The sequence below is a fragment of the Dufourea novaeangliae genome, unplaced genomic scaffold, assembly GCF_001272555.1.
Source record: "Dufourea novaeangliae isolate 0120121106 unplaced genomic scaffold, ASM127255v1 scaffold16, whole genome shotgun sequence".
Taxonomy (NCBI): Eukaryota; Metazoa; Arthropoda; class Insecta; order Hymenoptera; family Halictidae; genus Dufourea; species Dufourea novaeangliae.
In genome coordinates this window covers 1,860,753-1,881,034 of record NW_015373891.1, presented here as the reverse complement: position 1 = coordinate 1,881,034, position 20,282 = coordinate 1,860,753, and the positions used below count along the sequence as shown (strand labels likewise).

At 39.6% G+C, this 20,282-nt stretch overlaps 1 protein-coding gene across 13 annotated transcripts in view; it reads right to left on the bottom strand.

The window, feature by feature from the left end:
- The window catches only part of LOC107188901 (homeodomain-interacting protein kinase 2), a 39,128-nt gene that overhangs the window by 11,861 nt on the left and 6,985 nt on the right, over positions 1–20,282 (bottom strand). For 11 of the 13 annotated variants that reach the window (XM_015577298.1, XM_015577324.1, XM_015577332.1 and 8 more), the window contains exon 2: positions 1,963–2,313. In XM_015577298.1, coding sequence (XP_015432784.1) covers positions 1,963–2,310 — 348 coding nt within the window. In that variant the 5' untranslated portion in view covers positions 2,311–2,313. Of the gene's footprint in view, positions 1–1,962; positions 2,314–5,429; positions 5,537–20,282 lie in introns of all 13 variants that reach the window. The other 2 variants (XM_015577305.1, XM_015577347.1) reach the window with 2 other exon arrangements.

Below are 20,282 nucleotides of genomic sequence, written 5' to 3'. Positions count from 1 at the left end.
TAAAAATTGTTGATTTTTTCAATGAATCGGAACTAGTGAACTAACAAACTGATCAAAATGAGACTTTTGGGCGCTTACAGTGGAGACATAAGAGTACCTAATCAAAAGTATTTCAGTTAGAAGAAAATAGTTTTTAACCATTTATTTTATAATTGTTTTAAAGAAATGCAATTTCGTGATATTAGGGCCCAGCTGAAAAATTTGAAAAAAATTGAGGCTGTAAGTCCTATTTGTCCTCTTTATGGACAAATTTTTAAAAATGTGGAGACTTAAAAATGGGCCATATGAAAATTGATTGAAGTTAATGTCCGATTAATCTTTCGAGATACGTGTATGTATCGCCAAAGAATACAACATATCCAAATTTGAACGAAATCCGAAATGGTGCTCCAAAAAGTGTTCAATTTCGCGTGGAATGACCCTGATTCAAGGTACGGTCTCGGTTTGTATCGACTAGTCGAAACGTTCAAACGTCACGTTTAAACGAATTAGTTAACAGCTTTTGTGTGATCCATTTAAAGAACGTTTAGTGGCACGATAAAATTGTCTTCGGTCTACGGTGGATATGATATGGTGAATTTTTGCAATAGAAAGTTGTGGAAAAAGAAGTGATATGTATCTGTCAACATTTCTATCTTTATGTTTCTCAGTTGTATAAATAATTTTTTAGTGCTACTTCGTATCTTCCACTTTGGCACGTCTTCATATTGGTTTCCTTTGGCACTCGACATTTTTGTAAGATAATTGAATATTTATGAAGCTTGCAAAACTTATAAAAAAATCTCAACACTTCCAAGACTTACAAAACGCTTAAGATTTCCAAGACCGTTGAGATTTTTAAGACTTCGAATCCGTTCAAGAATTCGAATCCGTTCATGAATTCGAATCTGTTAAAGAATTCGAATTCGTTCGAAACTTCGTAGCAGCCCAAGACTTTCAAGAGTTTTAAGCTTCGAATCAGATTCGAAGCGTTTCAAGTCCCATCACTACCGAGACAACGTTAAGACGAGTCAGATAGCGAACCCCACAGAAAAGAGTGAGCGAGCACAGCCTCCTCAGCCGGTCTCGCACCACAGCTCGAGTAGAAACGGGGGCTTCGGCGTTAACGCTTATTTATAGCCGTTTCGAGCGGTCCCATCGAGCGTTCTCTGTATCGATAATAGCCGGGAATACATCATATCCCGCGATTATGAACTTCAAATCGGTATACGCGAACGATATGTACCGTATTACGCATATACGTATGCATGTATCAGCCGCCGTCCATTCTCGAGTGGACGGGGGTCGAAGCGTTAACGTCGGATGGCCCCACCTTTGGTCGACGAGGGGGGGCTCACGCGGGTCGAGAGTACAGAAATGTATTCTTTCCTCTAAACGCGAATTTTTTGTTTTGGCGAAATTTCCGAAAACCGATCACGTCCGATTAGGCTGAAATTTTGCGAATACCTTCATTTTACATGAAAGCAACGTTTGCGGGAAAGATTTTTGGCGACCTCAAAGTTAGGACCTAAAATTTTGTGAAAAATATTTTACCATAAAGGTTTTAGCTGTTACGCGTTCTTTGTTAAACAGTTATTGAGATCATAATGATACCTTTTTCCTTAAAATGTTTCTAACCAATTGTGAATTACTTTTTTTTCTTGGACTGTCTCTAACCAACTCTGATCAGTATCGATGTCAATGTAATGCTGCATCGGTAACGCAGGGAGTGACATTACAGTAATGATACATTTTTCGCAGAAGTTGGGTCTTCATTTTCGAGTCACCAAAAATCTTTCTCGTAAACGTTGTTTTTATGTAAAATGAAGGTATCTACAAAATTTCTGCCAAATCGGGCATAACCGGTTTTCGGAAATAGAACCATTTTTTTTTTTTTTCGTTAAAGAGAAGTTTTCGCGGGATTTTTTTTTTGTTTCTTTTTTTTGTTATCGACGCGATGAGATCGCAGGAAGCGGCACCAACCTTCTGGCTACAGCGTTGGTACGTGTCTAAGAGCTTGATCGTCGAGGCTCGTACCAGGGTCTGTTGATTCGGGCTACTCTTCTGCAGCGCATTATTGTTGTGCAGCGAGCTAAACGCGGTATTAGCACCGTTCACGGAGTACCGTTGCTGGAGCCCGGTATTGTCTAATTGGTAGTCGCCGGTCGATTGGACCAATGCGTGCTGGATCACCGGCTGGCTCACGTTGTACTCCAACTTCCGTTTCTTGCTGTGATGGTGAACGGTGTTGTTACTGCTGCTGCTGCTGCTGCTGCTGCTGCTGCCGTTGACGCTACTCGTCTGCTGTGTTTGGATGAACATGTCACACATTCCCTAAAATCAGAAATCAACACGGGATTGTTAACACATTTCTACTTGGTGGCCCTGTTGAGATTTTTTTTTCAGGGATTTTTCAGGAAATTTTTCAGGACAAAAATTTAACTTTTTCTTGGCAAACAAAATTTTTCATGTCTTTACAAAGATTTAGGAACACAATTATGACAAATATAATGAAAAACATTTCCTTTATCCTAGTTGAAAAAAATTAAAGTTTAATGTTCCGTTTATACAAGAACAGCTGTTAATGGGCTAAACAGTTAACGAGATTAAATAATTGTTCGCCAACTGTCTATTCATTCAAGAAGAAATATTTTTTTTATCTTCTATTCGTTATTCGAAACTCTTTATCTAGAATCTAGATAATGAATTTGCACATCTCTGATTTTTTTACTTCAATGCTTATCGATGAGAAACCGTACTAGTTTATCTCCACGAATGGATTAAAGAAGAAATCGTAAAGTTACATTGTTAGGGCTTCGGTATTGCTTCACGATTGTAATTTGCTGCTTTGATTAAACAGTTTATTAATAGGCCCCCTTGACTTTCGATCTTTGGGTCTGCGAACCTTATTCAATAGTCGCCTGTAAGTAATACGTTAACTCGACTTCTTTTCCTCAGTAATTTTTGTAATTGATAGACTGTGGATTTTATGCTTGTATAGAATATTCAAGTGTATAAATCGTATTTACAGGAACGTTTATTTCATTTAGAATGTGAAAAAACCCTATACTAAGGTAAATAAATTTCTGTTGCATTCCAGATTCTGCCAATGAACTAATAAAAATCTATATTGCATATATATGTGGAGTGTAGTAATAAGTATTGCAAAGGGTATCGTGTTTCCAATGCTAGACCTTTCACTGCGATATGTTTCGATTGAAAATCATCTACGGTAAGTGGAAAGGTTACGATTTAATTTTTGATTACAATTTTTACCGATGGATTTGATAACGTAACATTTGCAGCTGAAATGGTTAACCCTCGTCCAACTAACACTTATTCTCCATGGCAGAGAATTATAGTGTTCAATGTCCGTAGAAGACATTACTAGGCATAGAAATGGCAAAGGAAGATTTATGGTCAATAATCCATGTCTGCGCCCTTAGGAGAGAGAGAGAGTACTTATAGAGCTTATATTTTCAAATAATATTTCTCTTCTCACAGATTGGAAGTAGTATAAAATAATATTTAATACTTTAGAAATTAAAGGTAAAGTAACGAAGCTTAGAAAAATTCGATATAGATTAGAATTGATCCAGTATTGATTCTCTGTGTCGTCATTAAATACTGAACGAGGAGAAGATCGTTTCCACGGATTCGTAGATCGTAATCCGTCTTTTGATCTTCAGGCTATCTAGACATATCTGCCAAGAGTGACCGTTTCCAGAAATGTATGCTCCTTCCTTGAAGCTAATATTGGTAACTCGAAATTTGCAATAAGCTACGATATGAATCACTAGGATATGAATCACTACGATTCGATTTTATAATTAAAGATCGCTAAATTAAGGGAATGTTCGGTTTAAATAGAAGAGAGAAAAGAAGGAGAAGTAGTACTGAGTATTCTAGTTGTCAATTTCAGGACAATCATCAACAGAATCTCGATAGAATTAAAGAACAATTTGTAGAAGCTACTCTGACAAGCATCATTTTCGCATTTAAGATTTGAACATTTCCGTAACTTTAGTTCATTTTCATACTTTAAATTATAGCTTTCCTTTATCTTGTATACTGTTATATTAACATTCAAACTTTATTATCAGTTAATAACTTGGTTCTTCGAAAAGTGTTAAAGTACAGTTTCAAGAACTATTATAATTGTCTATATGTGTCTTATATTTATTTTCTGCTTCTTTCTACAGTTTCTTTCGCTTTATGAAATTTCTACCTCGACTTAGTTGAAAAAGTTTAAGTTCCAGGTAACTCCTTCCTGTTTCCGAAGTTGTTTCCCGGCACAGAATGTTTCCAGCGATCTGAATGAATCATGCGACAGGGCAATGCCTGGTAAATAGGGCAGTTGCTGTAAATTATCCCAGAGTCCACGTAGCGCACTTTCTTTTACACGTGTTTAAAACAACGTCCCGTATTCGATTGCTCTTTTTCTTTATTTGTATTTCTCGGAATAAAAAATGCAAAATCGGACGTCAGCTTGAACAGAGGATATATTCGATACGTATCTCGAGAACAACACAGTGCGCGTTCAACGGAACAATCGATCTTTTATTTCCCCAGTTAGTAGATAATACATACGCAGCGCAATACCGTCTCTACCATTGAATAATTAGTAATTTGATACGAATTCCGTGAGCAATTTATTTCGTAAAAAAATTTCCATTAACAATACGCGAAATAACCAATAACGTTTTATTAACAACACTTATATAACGTTTTTATTTAAGGGAAACGATCCAACACGAAGTCGATTGCACGAAGCACGTGAAGCGCACGATAATAGAAAATTGAAACGCAAATTGAGTAGGCCGTTTCTAGAAACAAGAAACTCGAAACCTAGATTCGTTTATGCAACATCTGTTCTGCCAATTGAGCTGTTCAGATGATCGTTTCAACGTCAGGAATTTCGTTGCACAGCCATACGGATGTACGTGTTCCGATTCTACGTTCGAAGTGTGTCGCTGGTAGGAAGTGGAGCGACTGGTAAACAACGAAAAACACATGGACCAAAAATAAGCTAAACAAATAAGAGGGAATAATACGCGGGCGGCCACGAGAGTATCAACGTTTCTATATACGTGCATGTTTTTTATCCTCGCGAGCAGCGGGAGAGCTGAGGATGGAGGCGGGAATCACAGACCGAAGGGGAACACCGTCGTGGTCTGATTTACATTGGCTACACCACATTCGGTATCCGTGTTCGAGTATTCGATATTCGTATTTGGTCTTCGTGTACCAGTATTCAGTCTTTGTGAAACAGTACTCGGTATTCTTGTATGGGTAGTCAGTATCTTTGTTTGATAGTAGATGTATCATCTAACTCTAGTATCTAGAATACTGATGTTACATCTCTTAAGTGTAAATATTACATCGCAAAGTTACTCCTTTCCTAGGAACAATCTATTGGTACGAAGAAATCAGTTTTTTTTCCAAGTCACCTTTTTCGAAATTTCACGGTATCCTTTTTTCTGATGTGGGATGATATCTTTTTCTTATAGCTGACAGTGGGACACGTTCACCGTTGCATATGTCGGCCTTTGAATAGCTTGAAGAACAAAAAACAAACACATTTTCAGAGACAAAAAGAACCGTGGAAAATTTCAATATTTCAATGCAAATGTGTATTTATTTATTCCCGGAGATGTGTTCAAAATTATTACCATTATTGTCCACGTGTTCTTAAGTACGATTAAACGAAACGATTGTTTCGCCGGGTTGTGTAACTTGCACGGGTGGAAGCAACCTTTTGCATTTCGGACTTTTATTACGCGGTTTTATTTAGGTTGGTTCCTCAGTTTGTCTGCAAAACAAAAAACTTTGTAAGTTACACGGTATTAAAAAAAAAAACAAAATATATACAAAAAAAACCACTAAAAATAAAAAAATAATGTTTATAGCCATCGCAGCATTCTTGGTCATATGTGACTAAAAATAAAATCGTGGGGCGTCCATAATGGATTACCAACCAACCGATATACATAATTCATCCATGGGCACCTCACGATTTTATTTTTAGTCACATATGACCAAGAATATTGCGATGGCTAAAAAAATTATTTTTTATTTTTTTAGTCCACTTTTTTGTTTATATCTAATTTTTTCCATACACCAAATTAAAACCGTGTAACTTAAAGTGTTTTTTATATATATTTGATTAACGACACGCTTCATTGGCTGACAATTCGAATATCATGGCGGCAGCAGATGGCTCTCCGTTGAAACGTTTTCGGCTAAAGGGTGAAAAAAAATCTGATGCAACAACAATCGTTTCTTCGTCACTCAGGAAACAATTGCTAATAATGTCAGGCTCATTGTTCGAGGAACAAATATTTTTTTCTTTCTCGCACAGCAAACACGAATATCGATGTGTGGTAAAACTGATGCGTGGAAACTGTATACTCGACGTACACTACTGCTTGAAATTGCACCGTTCAAAATAATTAGAAGATTGCATGTTGCAACCACGCTGTGCTTGTCATTACGGCGTGTAATTTCTGAAAACTTTTTAACATGTGCCCTGCCATGTGAGTCGCATAAGACACACAACGCACTACACTTTCCGTTCAGGACGTCAATGTGATCGCTGTTAAATGAAACTTAATCATCTGATAGTTGACGGAATCGTTAACTGATTCTTGAACACCATGTTTTCGTGCATTTATCGGATAAGTGGGCTTTGTCGCTTCCACATAATGTACTGGCCTGCTTAATAATTTTCCTCCGAAAAGTGTTTAGTCACGATCGAAATAATAAATTACATATGTTTATATACAACAAAAGTAAGAGTTGGTATTGTATGGAAAAGATGAAAATGTTGGAAATCTAGTAGCCATCCTATAATTGTTTTGAGTACTGTATTTATGTGATAAAAATATTTTTTGAGTTTTTTAATGAAAATGAAGGGAACCAGACATGTCAGTTTTTATACGGGGTGGACTGAGATGGGTGGTATAACTGGACAGGGTGTTATTCTACATGCAAAAGTGAGTCGAAAAGGTGAGATCAACTTTTATTTATTTTAAACAAACCACAATAAATTAATACTTAGATAATCCGACGACTTTAATGGAAGTTTGTATTTGTTACTCCTAGATTGAACTAGTTTATTTTCAACCCTGTTTGTAACATTTTCCACTACTTTCAGTAACGACAATACCTACTTTGTTAAGTAAGCTGTATATAATTTTTCAAATGAACGCATACTATTCTATAATATGTACATTAATCAAGGTATTATACTACCATAAATCACAATTGTTAATTTTGACTTTAACATTAATTAAACACTTAAAATATACCATATGAATGGAATGGGCGGATACGCCTGTGAGTAACTGTACACGTTAAATGAACTTTAACATTCGATTCGAAAAAATTTCGTTCCAGATTCGACTTTTGCAGTCTCTATTACTTTGTACTCTGATTTCCCTGCATTGTTCCTTTCCAGTATTTACTCAGTAGCTCTTTATACTAGAAGGGACTGAATAATTTTCCTCAGTGGCGTAGAACTCGTGCAGCATATGGAAAAATTTCAATCCACATTTTCAACATATTTTTGTACTCCCTATTATTTCCCCATACCCTAATTTCCCTACATTCTTCCTTTCTCTCATTTACTAAGTATCTCTGTGTATCTAATAGAAGGGATCAAATAGCTTTTCTTGGATAGCGTAGGACTCGTGCACGAAGATTCGTCAACAGTTTCGCGAAAACCAGCGTCAGGAGGAACGTAGAATCGAAAAAGTCACGGGATATATAAAAAGTACGGGGCGGACCAACAGCGGCCAACGACTATGAATATTTCAGAGTCTACCTTTCGTGTATACGTGTGTGCCTTTGTATGGCTCCACCCGTGATTCGGGCCAGCGGCTCTCAAAAGTGGATCCTGTGCGTATGCTATGTGTGTGTGTATGTGTGTGTTGGAGTACTCGAAACTCTAGCCGGCTGAAAATTCGTTTCACCTCCCGCTCCTGAGTACTTGATTATAATACCCCCTGAGGGAAATATTAGAGTACCTACCCCCGGAAACTATCCACCCAATATCAAGTTTCGACGGTCGAAATAGCTGGGACACGGGAAAACGTTCTCGGCTGTCGCTGTTAAACGCGACTCGCTTGAAACGTTGTTCCAGACAGAGACGGCTAAATTCATTATCTAGGCAAAGAGTTTCGAATACTCGAATAAAATATTAACGAACAGTAAATAGATCCGTATTACTAGACTGTGGATTTTGATACAGAATCAAAGTTTCTAAAGTAGTTTAAATCAAAGTCCGAATTGAATAACAAAATGTTTTCTACACAATTCTTGGTATGTTACGTTTTTATTAAGTAAAATAAATAAGATGGCAGTGTTAGGGATACTAGTAGTAATTGAGACATTTACCCTTTACACGTGCAGCTCGTTTGATCCGTGAGATACTCGTTCGAGTGAACTTGGATCTAGTTAGGCTGTAAGTTTCGATCGAATAGAATGCTACGATGATAGTTTACCAAGCCGAAGTTGGAGCTCGAATGGAATAGTTCGAGGTGTTGGGCGAGTACGGGACTTATTGTGCGAGCTGAATTTGTATTCGGTGAATCGTTGTTGGTATTAGTGAACTGTGGATTTTATTCGTTTATAGCGTATGTATTTAAATGCACAGGTCTCGATGAATTGTGAATAGAATTTAATTACTGTCGACTTCATGAAAATTAGATTTTGCTCGTGGTCTCTCGTTTTGCAACATAAAGCTACAAATACTATATTCAGTTACTGGGATTGATGATTATACTGGCGATTTATTACCAGACTTCTAATTTTATTGCATTTATGGACATATGCAAATTGTCGTACATATAATTGTATTTACATGTGTTTTACAAGTAATGCAATGTAACAGATCGAAAACAGACTTATCCTATCGTGTAACTAATCGTTGAAATAAGCCCTAGTGACATCACTAATACGTAAATTTAAATGAAGGTCAATTATTTTATACATACACACATCTGTTGACTAAGAAGTGCTGGGGATTGGACATTGACAGATTGTTTTTATGCACGTATGACACATGCAAACGTCTAAAGTACAGAGCCTAATAAAAGCAAATCCAAAGATTAGTGAAATTTCTGCTTTGTTTAGATCTGATTAAATCCTTGAAAACGCCAAAAGTGACGTTTGTTCGATGCCGATTTCTGTCGAGTAGTCCATAAAACTATGATTTTTCACAGAACACTCGTAGTTACTCAACTTCTGATTGGGCAATTACTCAAAAAATTAAACGATTTCTGTACACAGCAGTTAATTTGTGTATAGAAAATTGCTGCAGAGAATTTGTTATTGTTTTGTGTGCTGTATGCTGCGTACAAATACGAATTGTCTATACAACGCATAATTAGATCTCTCCATCTAGCTTTTGTTACATAACAATTGCGTGAGTATTATCTATGTTATCTAATTGTTATTTAAATAATGATTTTCCTACAGCAACATACACGCCTGCATAGTCCATTCCAATTCATTAGAAATATACAAGGTGTCCCACTAATTACGAACGTTTAAAAAAATTTCTGTTATTCAAAACTTATTAACAGGAGGCTTACATGATTCATAAACCTCGGACGAGGCTTTTCCAATGATCAAACGCAAATAAAACAAGTTCAATTCAAGAAAATTGAACCCCATCGTCATCATTCTGTTTTTAAAGAACGCGTTAAAGTGTCAGCTTTTGGATATTCTGTTAGAAGCTAGTGCTTTGTGTTGAAAAAACAAAAAGAAGCATTCACTATGGAAATCTGACATTATCTTTTAGCCCACTTAAATACATATTCATAATTAATAAAACACTCTGTATATATTCATAGTATATACTCCAAAACATGCACTTAGAAACAGTATTTATTTTCTCACAAAAGAAAATAAAGTAACTTCATTCTTAGAAATTTCATTCAGGGAACCGTATCATCCTCCGCTCATTACAAAAATTAACAGACTGACAACTGATGTCGTAAAACTACGCTTTGGAAGCAAACAGTCGACAGTCGTCAACATTTTCACGCGATACCCTGCGCAGCGCAACTCTCCGGCAGTCAAAACGTGTTAAATCAATTTGCCCGTCTCTGCCACACAGTGGTTCGACATAATTTCTAAATTGTGGCTAAACCCTGGTTTTTTCAATATTTTTTTCTGACAAAGTTTGATAAAAACATTATTAGAAAAATCCCTGGGGCTATTTATTCAAAAAAGATCTTCTCTAAATAATTTTTTTGTGACATGAATATTAATAATGTTTTTAAATTATATGTATATATTTTGCTAAAATGTTTAATAAACTTGTTGTTTCGGAACCAACGTTTCAGAATTTTTTTTGTGTTTCTTTAATCCCAAAAGATTTTGAAAGTTACTGAATGATATTTTAGCAAATTTAATCCCCAACAAAACGAGCCAAAAATGATAAAAATTTCTTGAGAATTTATTGAGTTACGGAATAACATCCACAAAAAATTGTAAACTATTATGTGCCATTGCAGATGAAAAACGGTAAAACGCTCGAAACCGAAAGACTCAGGGGGCCGATTTCGAAAGCAGTCGACGATGTCCCATGTGTGTATGTACCTCGGCGAGCACATAATCTCTGGGAGAGGTCTACAAGCGGCGATACTGCCGTTTACGAAATCAAGCTGGAGATAAGATAACAAGGTGCGCGTCTTCGGGCTGATCGATCACGAAAAAAACACAGCACGTGCGCGTGTACGTGTGCATATACAGGGTGTCCCATGTAAGTGTCGCCACGAAATTTCAAGCTTTACAAAAACTTGTGTTAGATCATGGGCGTAGCCAAACCCCCACCCCCTAGAGAGAAAAAGTGACCTTTTTCCTACCCTAGAGGGGAAAAAATTGGATTTTGCCCCACCCCCAGAGAAGAAAAATAATATGAAATTCACCATAAGATAAATTTTAACCCCTCCCCCCTACCACCCTGGAGGAGAAAAAGAATATTATGAAATTTACCATAACATAAATTTTACCCCCCCCCCTCCTTCCCACGCTATGGAGAAAAACAATATTATGAAATTTATCTTAAGATAAAGTTTGCCCTTCCGCCCATGTGGTAGACAGAAGTTGAACTATATTTCAGGGTGTACAACTTTCACAGAATCAAAGTTTCTTTATCTGCGTTTGTCTCTGGGACATGAATGTTACCTATTGTTTTTTAAGTACCACTACATTATTTGTGAAATGTTTTATATTAAAATGAATCATGAGAAACTCAATGACGAGAAATATGTCACCAAAAAGACAGGAATAACATATAAGTAAAAAGTCATTAAAAGTTATGCAACTTCTCAGGTACTATTTGTGCCTTTTAGTGTTCGATTGTTTCCGAAGCGAACGTTTCAATATACCACAACGTTGCACAATTTCAGTTAACTTTCTTTACCGTCACTTGTGTTGTTCTTATAGTCGTTAGATTTGTCATGATTCGTTCTAACGAAAAACATTTTTAAAAAATGCTGCATTTTCGTTAAAAAAAAGGCAACATTCATTTCTCCGAAAACATGCAGATAAAGAAACTGATTCACGAAAATTATGCACGCTTGAAGTATAGTTCAATTCACGTTCAACACAATTTTTTGTAAAGTTCGAGAACAGATTTCGTGGCGACAGTTACGCGAGAACACCCTGTACACCAGACGGAAACGGTGTTGTCTGTCGGCTGAGCCTTCGGACAACAGAAACGCGACGAAACGTCGAGAACGGTCTGTCAAGCGTGTTTCGTCAATCGATATCCATTTCGCGTGACGAATGTTTTGGAAACTTTCAATAGATTCGATTTAGCCCCGCCCCCGCGACTCCTCCCCCCGCTATTCCCCTCCCACCCCCTGCCCGCGTATCCGCCTCTGAGCCCCAGTCTTCGTTCACCCGCGTGCAGGACGTGCTCTAATTATAGCGACGCCTGTCAGAAATAGTGTGCTGCTCGGTATTATGAACGAACTACGGTACCGCGAAGTACAGTTACGTTTACGCAGACGAGTGTAGCGACGCCCAACCGGGGAGAGAGAGAGTCCTGGCTAAACTGGTGCACGATGCCACGGCTACAGATAACCCGGTATCGTTCCTAATGGATTCCAAATTGTACCGCGGGGAGAGCCACGTGTGAAGAACAGAGACACAGGAGGAGCAGATTCATAATCGGGAAGAGCACACCAAAGTAGGGATGGCAACGATGTACCCTCGCGAGCAAACTCGGATTCCAGTAGCGGAAAAAGTGGCGGAGAAGAATGGCCTCCCGCCATTTAATAAATTTATTTCAACAACTGATATAAATGTTAAATTGAATGTTAATTTGGCATAAATTTCAGTAATTCAAAATACCAACAGAAGCATGGTAGGAGGCCCTTCTCTACGTCAACTTTTTCTTCTAGCGGAAGCCTAGGGGAAAAAGTGACGTAGGAGAAGAGCCTCTTACCACTTGGCAAATTTATTTCAAGTATAAGCCCTCTCAGATGGGTAGGGGATGTAATTATTTTTCCTCCCAGAAGGGGGGCGGGCAAAATTCCATTTTTTCTGGGAGGTGGGAGGCAAACTCTGAATTTTTTCTTACAGAGTAATGCAAAAACCACTTTTTTTCCGTCCAGGAGAGGGGATGGCTACGCCCTTGCACAGGGCTTCGAGAGACAAGGCTTGAACGGCAACGAGGCACGGCCAAACGAGTTAAACTCGCGAACGAATTCGCTTCATCATTGTCGCGTCGTCGGTCTGCCAAAGTATCCCTCTCCCGACGATCACGAACTTCTCTCGAGATTAGACTCGGAGAGGCGGAGAGAGCATGAACGATCGCTTTCGGGTGGCGGCGGCAGCGGCGGCTATTCCACGCTCTTGGCATCCAATATTGCGTCACGCTTTTGAGAAATGGTAAACGGTTTCCCTTAACGTAAAGAGAAGGTGAGTTTCTTGAGAGTTTTCTTTAGGTGGCGGTTGAAGTTTTAGAATGCGCGAGGCGTAGAGTGAAAGGGTTAATGCTCAGTTTACATCTATGGATTGCAATGTACATCCCGTTTAACGCCACTTCGATGGATCGGTTGTAAAATGCGAACGAAAGGGCGCAAATAGAAAGTACACTAAATCTTGGGTTAACGCTCGAAGATCAGGACTGTTATGGAGCAGTTATCGCAAAGGGACACAACTTCTGCACTTTAGAATCTGGGGGGCATATATCAGAAATATTTAACGAAGAGATCGCTCTGAGCATTTATCGGGAATTTACTGGAATAGGGAAACTAAACGCGTCGAGAATTAGGAAAACTCAGTTCGTCGTATGAATGTTTTTGTGGTATGTTATTTTAGTTGTGACATTGTAAGAAACTAGGAGGTACACAGATTGTATATTGTTGTTATTAATACAGAATTGTTGGCTCAGAACGACCTGTGCCAAGTAAGTTGATATTACCACTCTGTATGTTGCTATCTAGCATTTATAGGCGACTAAGCACCGCTAACCACCAACAAAGTAGAGGAGATACGACGGAAGGAGGTAATGCTACAGAAAAACAAAGGAAAATTGTAAGAATTGTCCTCGTGATCTCTACAATCACAAGAACATAGTGGGGGAAGCTCAACAACTCGCGAGCAGCGCGTAGATTGCACCACAGTATAGCATCGTAACAAGGATATGCGGCTTTGTCGGGTCAATACTACCATCTTTTGAAATATTTTAGCACAATGGAAATATCATCCAACATTGCTACGGCATAAATCGCGACAATGCGGACGCAACCTTTAGCTACCGGTGCAACACTAATTTTAAAAGTGCGTCAAATTCTGTCGCTGGGCGATATCTAACTTTTATCAGCAAGGATCCGTAGTTTCATCGATGTGAAATAGGTCTTCAAATTTTCAGTTGAAAAATTCCAGTATAACCTTCTAAAAAAAAATATGGACCTGTTTCATATTGACATTTCCAACTTCAAAATGGGAAGATACAACATATATATCAGTTAAAGAGTTAATTATCATTCTGATTATAAAAATGTCTGAATTTGACGTAAATAGTGAGCAAGAAGTAAACGCATTGCATGAACAAATTTCACGTTCGCCTATACGACAGTTTCGCAGTACTTGATGCAACATTGCAGAACTGTTTCGAAGCTGAATCTACCCGGGTATTGTATCACGGAAAGCTGCCATTGCGTTCCCACCAGTCCGATACGCAGAGTTCCACAACTTATGATAGATCCAGTGTCTTACCCACAACCCGATCACATAGGAAGCCAGACCGCAAAGGGTTGAGTTACCATCAGCAGTCTCAGCAATTTTTCCCCGGCGGGAGGGGAAGGGAGGCTAGTTTTCTACTGGTGTATACCAAGTAGAAAGAACCTCGCCCATCGTGGGTCGCGTCCACGTCGCTTCGTCTGCTCATTATCCCCCGTCTGTAAATCAGCGGCGCGCGGCTTTTTACGGCAAAGCTTCGCCATCGTGACTTTCTAAACAGGACTGACGGGGCAATTGTTTCCATTGCGATATAGAAGAGCCTCGGTTGCTCACGCCGACCGATGACTCATCCCGAGTCGAGGTTGCAACCGAAGGAAGTAACGAAAGTTCAGCCCCGTCCGAGAGCTTGCGAACCTGCGAGGCGTGTCACGCTAGCATATACAGGGTGATTCTATTGCTAAGTGTTGAATTCATGATCGCACGCGAGGAACCCATGAGTCAAACCGATCGGTGGATAAAAAGGAAAGCCCCAGAAGTGATCGTGCGCCGCTCTACGGGTTTCGGGGAAATTCGCGCGGCGAGGAAGCGTGACCGGCCGGTAACAATGAGCCGACGATGAGTCACCGGCGAAATTGCACGGCCTAGACTTACATGGAAATCGGCCGTTTTCCATGACGCGCGACGGAAATGTAAACAGAGGTTGTTAATCGCGAACCTTTCCAGCCGGAAACGGTAAATTTCGAACTTCCGATGGACGATAAGAGAGAATTCCAGGATGGTTACAGTGTGTGTATGAATTGTGAGTCCCTCAAGACGGTGAGAGTCTACAGGGAGTTCGAGATAAACTCGTACGTGCAAATATAAATCATGGACGGGTGTATTTTTGGGTGGTTCGAACTCTAGAAATGAAGCTCCAGGAGTTTCTACCGAGGGACCAGTAATACAAATGTATATTGTTGGTACTACTGCGCCATTATGGTACCAATAGTGATGGAAATGTGATAATAAGATGTATCGATACACAATCCTGTTATGTAAGAGGGTTTGGGTGATATATCTGTGAATATTGAATTTCGGGTAGAAAGAAAGATCTCTACATTTCTAAGAGCGTCTATAGGCGTCTACGACAAGGTACTCATTTGGTGCGAACATATGCAGGATGAGTCACCTAACGTTTGCACTTCAAATATCTTTGTTGTTTTTAAAGATACATAAAATGTCTTAAGGACAAAGTTGAATGAATTAATGGGGCTCACACGATGCCAACAAAGTTTATGATTTTATGTCATTTTTTTAGAGATACTAAGATCACCTTCATTTTTTTAAATGAAACCACCCTTTTTCCGTGACCTTGAATGATTTTGAATAATTATGGTCACTGAATTCTTAATGAAAGGGACTATCATTGGAGGTGTTTAAAAAAGGGTGATGTCAGAAAACATTTAGGTATCCGTTAATCGTCGTTAGTTCTGGTATTAAATTGTCACAATCTCTTCCGGATCTACACATATCGTCTTTCATAGATACGAGGTGGTAACGTTCCACTGTAGCGCAGAGTCTACATTTACCACTATTTTTTTCCAGTCAGACCCAACCGAAAGAATATCGAAAATACCACCAGCAGTTTCAAGTCTCTATTTTGCTCGCGAATCGTTCGGGCATTCGATAAGCCACCGAGCAAACGTATCGAGTGTTCTGTATGCTCCACAGTGTGGGGGGGGGGGCGTTGCACGCGATGTCAACGTGGGGGGATCCAGTGCACCATACAGCACCGTTGGTAGCGCGTCAGTGCTCCTCCGATGAAAGAAGAATGACAATATTTCGAACATTTCTTGACAATCGGCACTGCGAACCTTTTTTAAATGACATTTAAACATTAGAAATACGGTGTTACTGTGACTACTAGTGCCATTAATTATCGTGAGCAAACACGTTGTTTATAACAAAAATACAAATATTTAAAAAATGTGTTAAATAGTCTGGAAATAACTATTGTTTCTTGATTTTATGAAAAATAATTTTTGTACAAAATATCAAAAATCCCATACGAAGGGTCCCGATGGCTTGGTCGTCCGTTGTCGTAAATTAACCGTATAGTATCGCGATCGTAAACGTCTGCTATTGCGTACCTACCCTTGTATTTATAACCCGCAATCGCGCGCACAAAAGTTTCCCGCCGACAAATTGGATGATAGCGCCCGTTAACCGAGATTTCTACCGGTACGAAGGCGCAGCGAAGCCAACAATCCTTGGAGCAGGATAATCGCACGCGCGCGGTTAATAACTAATCGTTTGTGCCATGTTATACGAACGTATAACGCAAACATACGAGTATCATATCTGTTCCCGCCCGAGTGAAATACGCAGTGTTGCTAGATACGCGACAGAAACGGCCATCTTCGCGATGGCTCCTCTTTGGACAATGTATGGAGAGGAACGGGTGAGAAATTGTTACGTCATTTTATGGTGAAACATGCTTCGAAAATTGATTGCAGATGTATCTTGAAGAATGCATGGAAAACGATTTTCGTTAATGTAGGAAGTTAGTAATTTTTTGTTTTTGCTGATATTCGGTTCTCCGGGGTGAAACCACCCCTTAAATGTAATTTCCTATTTTCCTGTATATCTCGAAAACTATAGTAGATATCAAGAAACTGTCATGATAAAAATTTAACGGCTTTATACGCTCGATAAAACTACGCAATAAAATTAAAAAAAATTAAATTTTCAAATAAATAAATAAATAAACGAACAAATTTTCAACAATTTCGTTGCACACTTTTACAGACCATAAAGAGCCATTAAATTTTCATGATAACAGTTTTTTTGTATCTACTATGGTTTTCAAGATATACCAGAAAATAGGAAAACCGTTTAAGCGAACCTTAAAACCTTTTGACTTTCAAAGCGTGGTTTCACCCTGAAGAACCGAATATCGGCAAAACGAACAATAGCCCGATGTTTCTATTGATGTCCCCTACAAATCTGCGGAGTTTAACAAAAATCGGGGTTCCAAAGTTCTCTTGTTAGTTACGGAAAGAATCGTAGGTAGTCCAATTCTCCTCGACCGCCTACGGCGACGGTTCTCCTTTCACGTTCGATTCGAAAGTTCTTTCCAAGATCATCCCGACCAGACTTTCGGTACCCTCGATGCGCGAGGGCCCCTACTGCATTTTCCATGCCACGTTCGCAGATACGTATTGCACGCGCGTTCCCGATCGAGGATCCCCCGAACCAGGACGACACGACGAGGAGATATCGATTCCGTCGGTTCTAATTATAATTTTTGCGTAAATCCGGCCTCGTACGTATAAACGTCGAACCCCCAGACACGCACGATGGAACATCGTTGCTCAATATTATGTAACATACAGACGGTTTCGCGTGGAAACGTAGAAACTTGCGATCGATTGTTAAGATGCCCTGTTTCGTCCGTCACCGTGTGTGTGTGTTCCCTGTAGATTTCCACGCAACTTTCCTCGCTGATACTGTTAAGAACCCATGTGATAACGTTACGATGACGATGGAATTTTCCAATTAACGAGCGACGTTCCCACTGGTCTTTTTCATTGATTCATTTTTACTCTCCTTCTGTTGGTTACACATTGGAAAGGGGAAAAACATAGTTTTTTCTGTACGGTTGTTTAGTAACGACGACGATCGAGAAAATGAAGGAACGTGGTCCACGAAGAACGTGCAAACAGCGGAAGTTTGTAAGTCGATCGCTGCCTTCCAGGCATGCCAGAGAAACTGGTGTGTACATGTATACTCGGAAGACCTACGGGGGTAAATTTTACGAAGTAAACGGTTCAAAGTGTTCACAGTTTCATCCCGAGGAAATGAAAGTTGGGTACGTTATGATAGAATGTAGCAAGTGTTCCATGTGGATTACTGTATTGTGAACTGAAATTGTTACTATTAAGTTATCGCTGATCCTAGAAAGGTAGAAGCTCGTGTTGTTTATTTTTGTCGTTTCCGATCTTCGATTACCGTGAAAGGAGGATCACTTGACTGAAATAAATGGAAGAATTGGCGAGGATGTCTTTCTGATCGCTAATTCCCGGGTGTAATGTTGTTCAATAATGTTGGTAATCCATTATGGACGCCCAACGATTTCATTTTAGTCACGTTTGACCAAGAATGTTGTGATAGCTAGAAAATCATATTTTTACTTTTCACTGGATTTTTTTGTATATATTTTTTTATTTTATATTTATCGGTTCGGTAGAAGAAGGTTACAAATGGATTTCAAGATTTGACGCAGACAAACAGAGGAATCAACCTAAATAAAACCGCGTAATAATAATTTAACCGTGGTGCTTCCGGAAGTGCCGTTCGCTAATATTTTCATTGGTTATAATACTTGCAATACCGCAGGTGAAAGTCCTTCGTCACGGAAGGGTTAAACGATACTTAATCAGGCCACGAATTCCGGAATCAAAACTATCCCTGACCCACATGTGGACGATAAGGCTGCGCGAAAAACTCGTCTCCCTGTCCACGCGTGGATCACGGGACTCGCTCGTACCCGTTTCCTGGCTCACATGTGGGTCACGTAACAGTGAACGAGTTAACAATCGCCAAACAGTTCCCGCTTTCTTGTGTGCCCTCCTCGAAGAAAGGCCTTAACGCGTTCACTGCCGTGGTGGTCGTCGGTGACCAGCGCCATTAAATTACACGAGGGAACATTGAATTTCTAAACAGGAACATTTAACATTTTACAAATGAAATTACTAGGAGAATAGTAATGAAACTAATAAGTATTCGAATCAACGCGTAAATACTTATATTGTTAACCCTTTGACGACGATAACTGGGGCCATTCTGATCCCAATTTTCAAGAACTTCCATTAGACAGTTTTCGTCAACTAATTTAAGTTAATAATAATTTATATTAGTTTCAATAAAACGAAAGCCAGTTCACAAAGAAATTTGTTCAAAAATGTATTCAGAAGTATTAATACACGAGGGTTTAAACGGACCCACGCCACCAAAATCGTCCGCCTTCTGAGCCATAACCCATTTACACGACTTGAAAAAAAATGAAAAATAAGCCCTTAACGCGATCATTATATGCAAATGGGTTAACAACAAAGAGACCTCATCAGACGTCTCTCATCACGATACTATCCCCAGAGTAAAAATTATAACATTCAACAAGATCCAACGCTATTTCCATCGACCAAACAGCCCTTGCACGCGTTCGTCTAATCGTGTCTCCACCCCTCGACACATGTGCATATTCGAGGAAAAATGGAATCAAATAGCGTCGACGATCCTACGAAGACGACCGTACACGAAGGAAAAACGGTTACAGGACAACAGCAACGATCTGCCGGGGATGAAGGATGGATGGACCAGTAATTGGACTGGCAGAAAAGGCGAACCGTGGCGGAGCTTTCACCGGAAACAAAACTATACTGTATTCCCCCGGCAGAAACGGGGAGCTTATTCCTTAAATGGAACGCCTCGAACCGTGGAACGTTCCAGCGGACGAAAATTTTTCGAGGACGGTGTTCCCTTTCCGGCGTACAACAACGTAATTTTGTTCATCGCCTCACGGACCACGCGCAAGGGTGGATAGAGAAAGAAACCCCCGTCGACCCTCCACCGGAAAAATACCCTGGACGGCGGCCATTTTTTTCTTCTCTTCCGTATCCAGGGGATTAGTGGGGGAAAAATCAGGCACAGCCAGGGGATCTCTCAATTGGTAGATCTTCTACGGTAGAATCCAGGTTCGAATCTTAACCCAGAGCGATTGGATCCGTCGGGATCCTTTCTTCCCGCCCCAAGAGCTTTCAGAAAGGGGATACGGCCCGTCTTTCATGACTGAACAGTTCAGACTTGCTGGATGTCTCTCCGAACACGCCTGTGAGAAGGTTAAGGGATCCCTGTCCGTGTTTCTTTATGCGCCAGACGGCGGGCCATATTAACGAAAATACGCCGTTGGAAATTATTAGAAGGGCTCGGGTAAAATGGCTTTATCGTAGGGACACGATACTTAATTTCAATGGCGGGTCGAAATTGGAACGCGTTGAATTGCGTGATCTCCGTAAGGTCCAGTGAGCTGCGGACGTTATTGTATCTGGGCGTGGAGA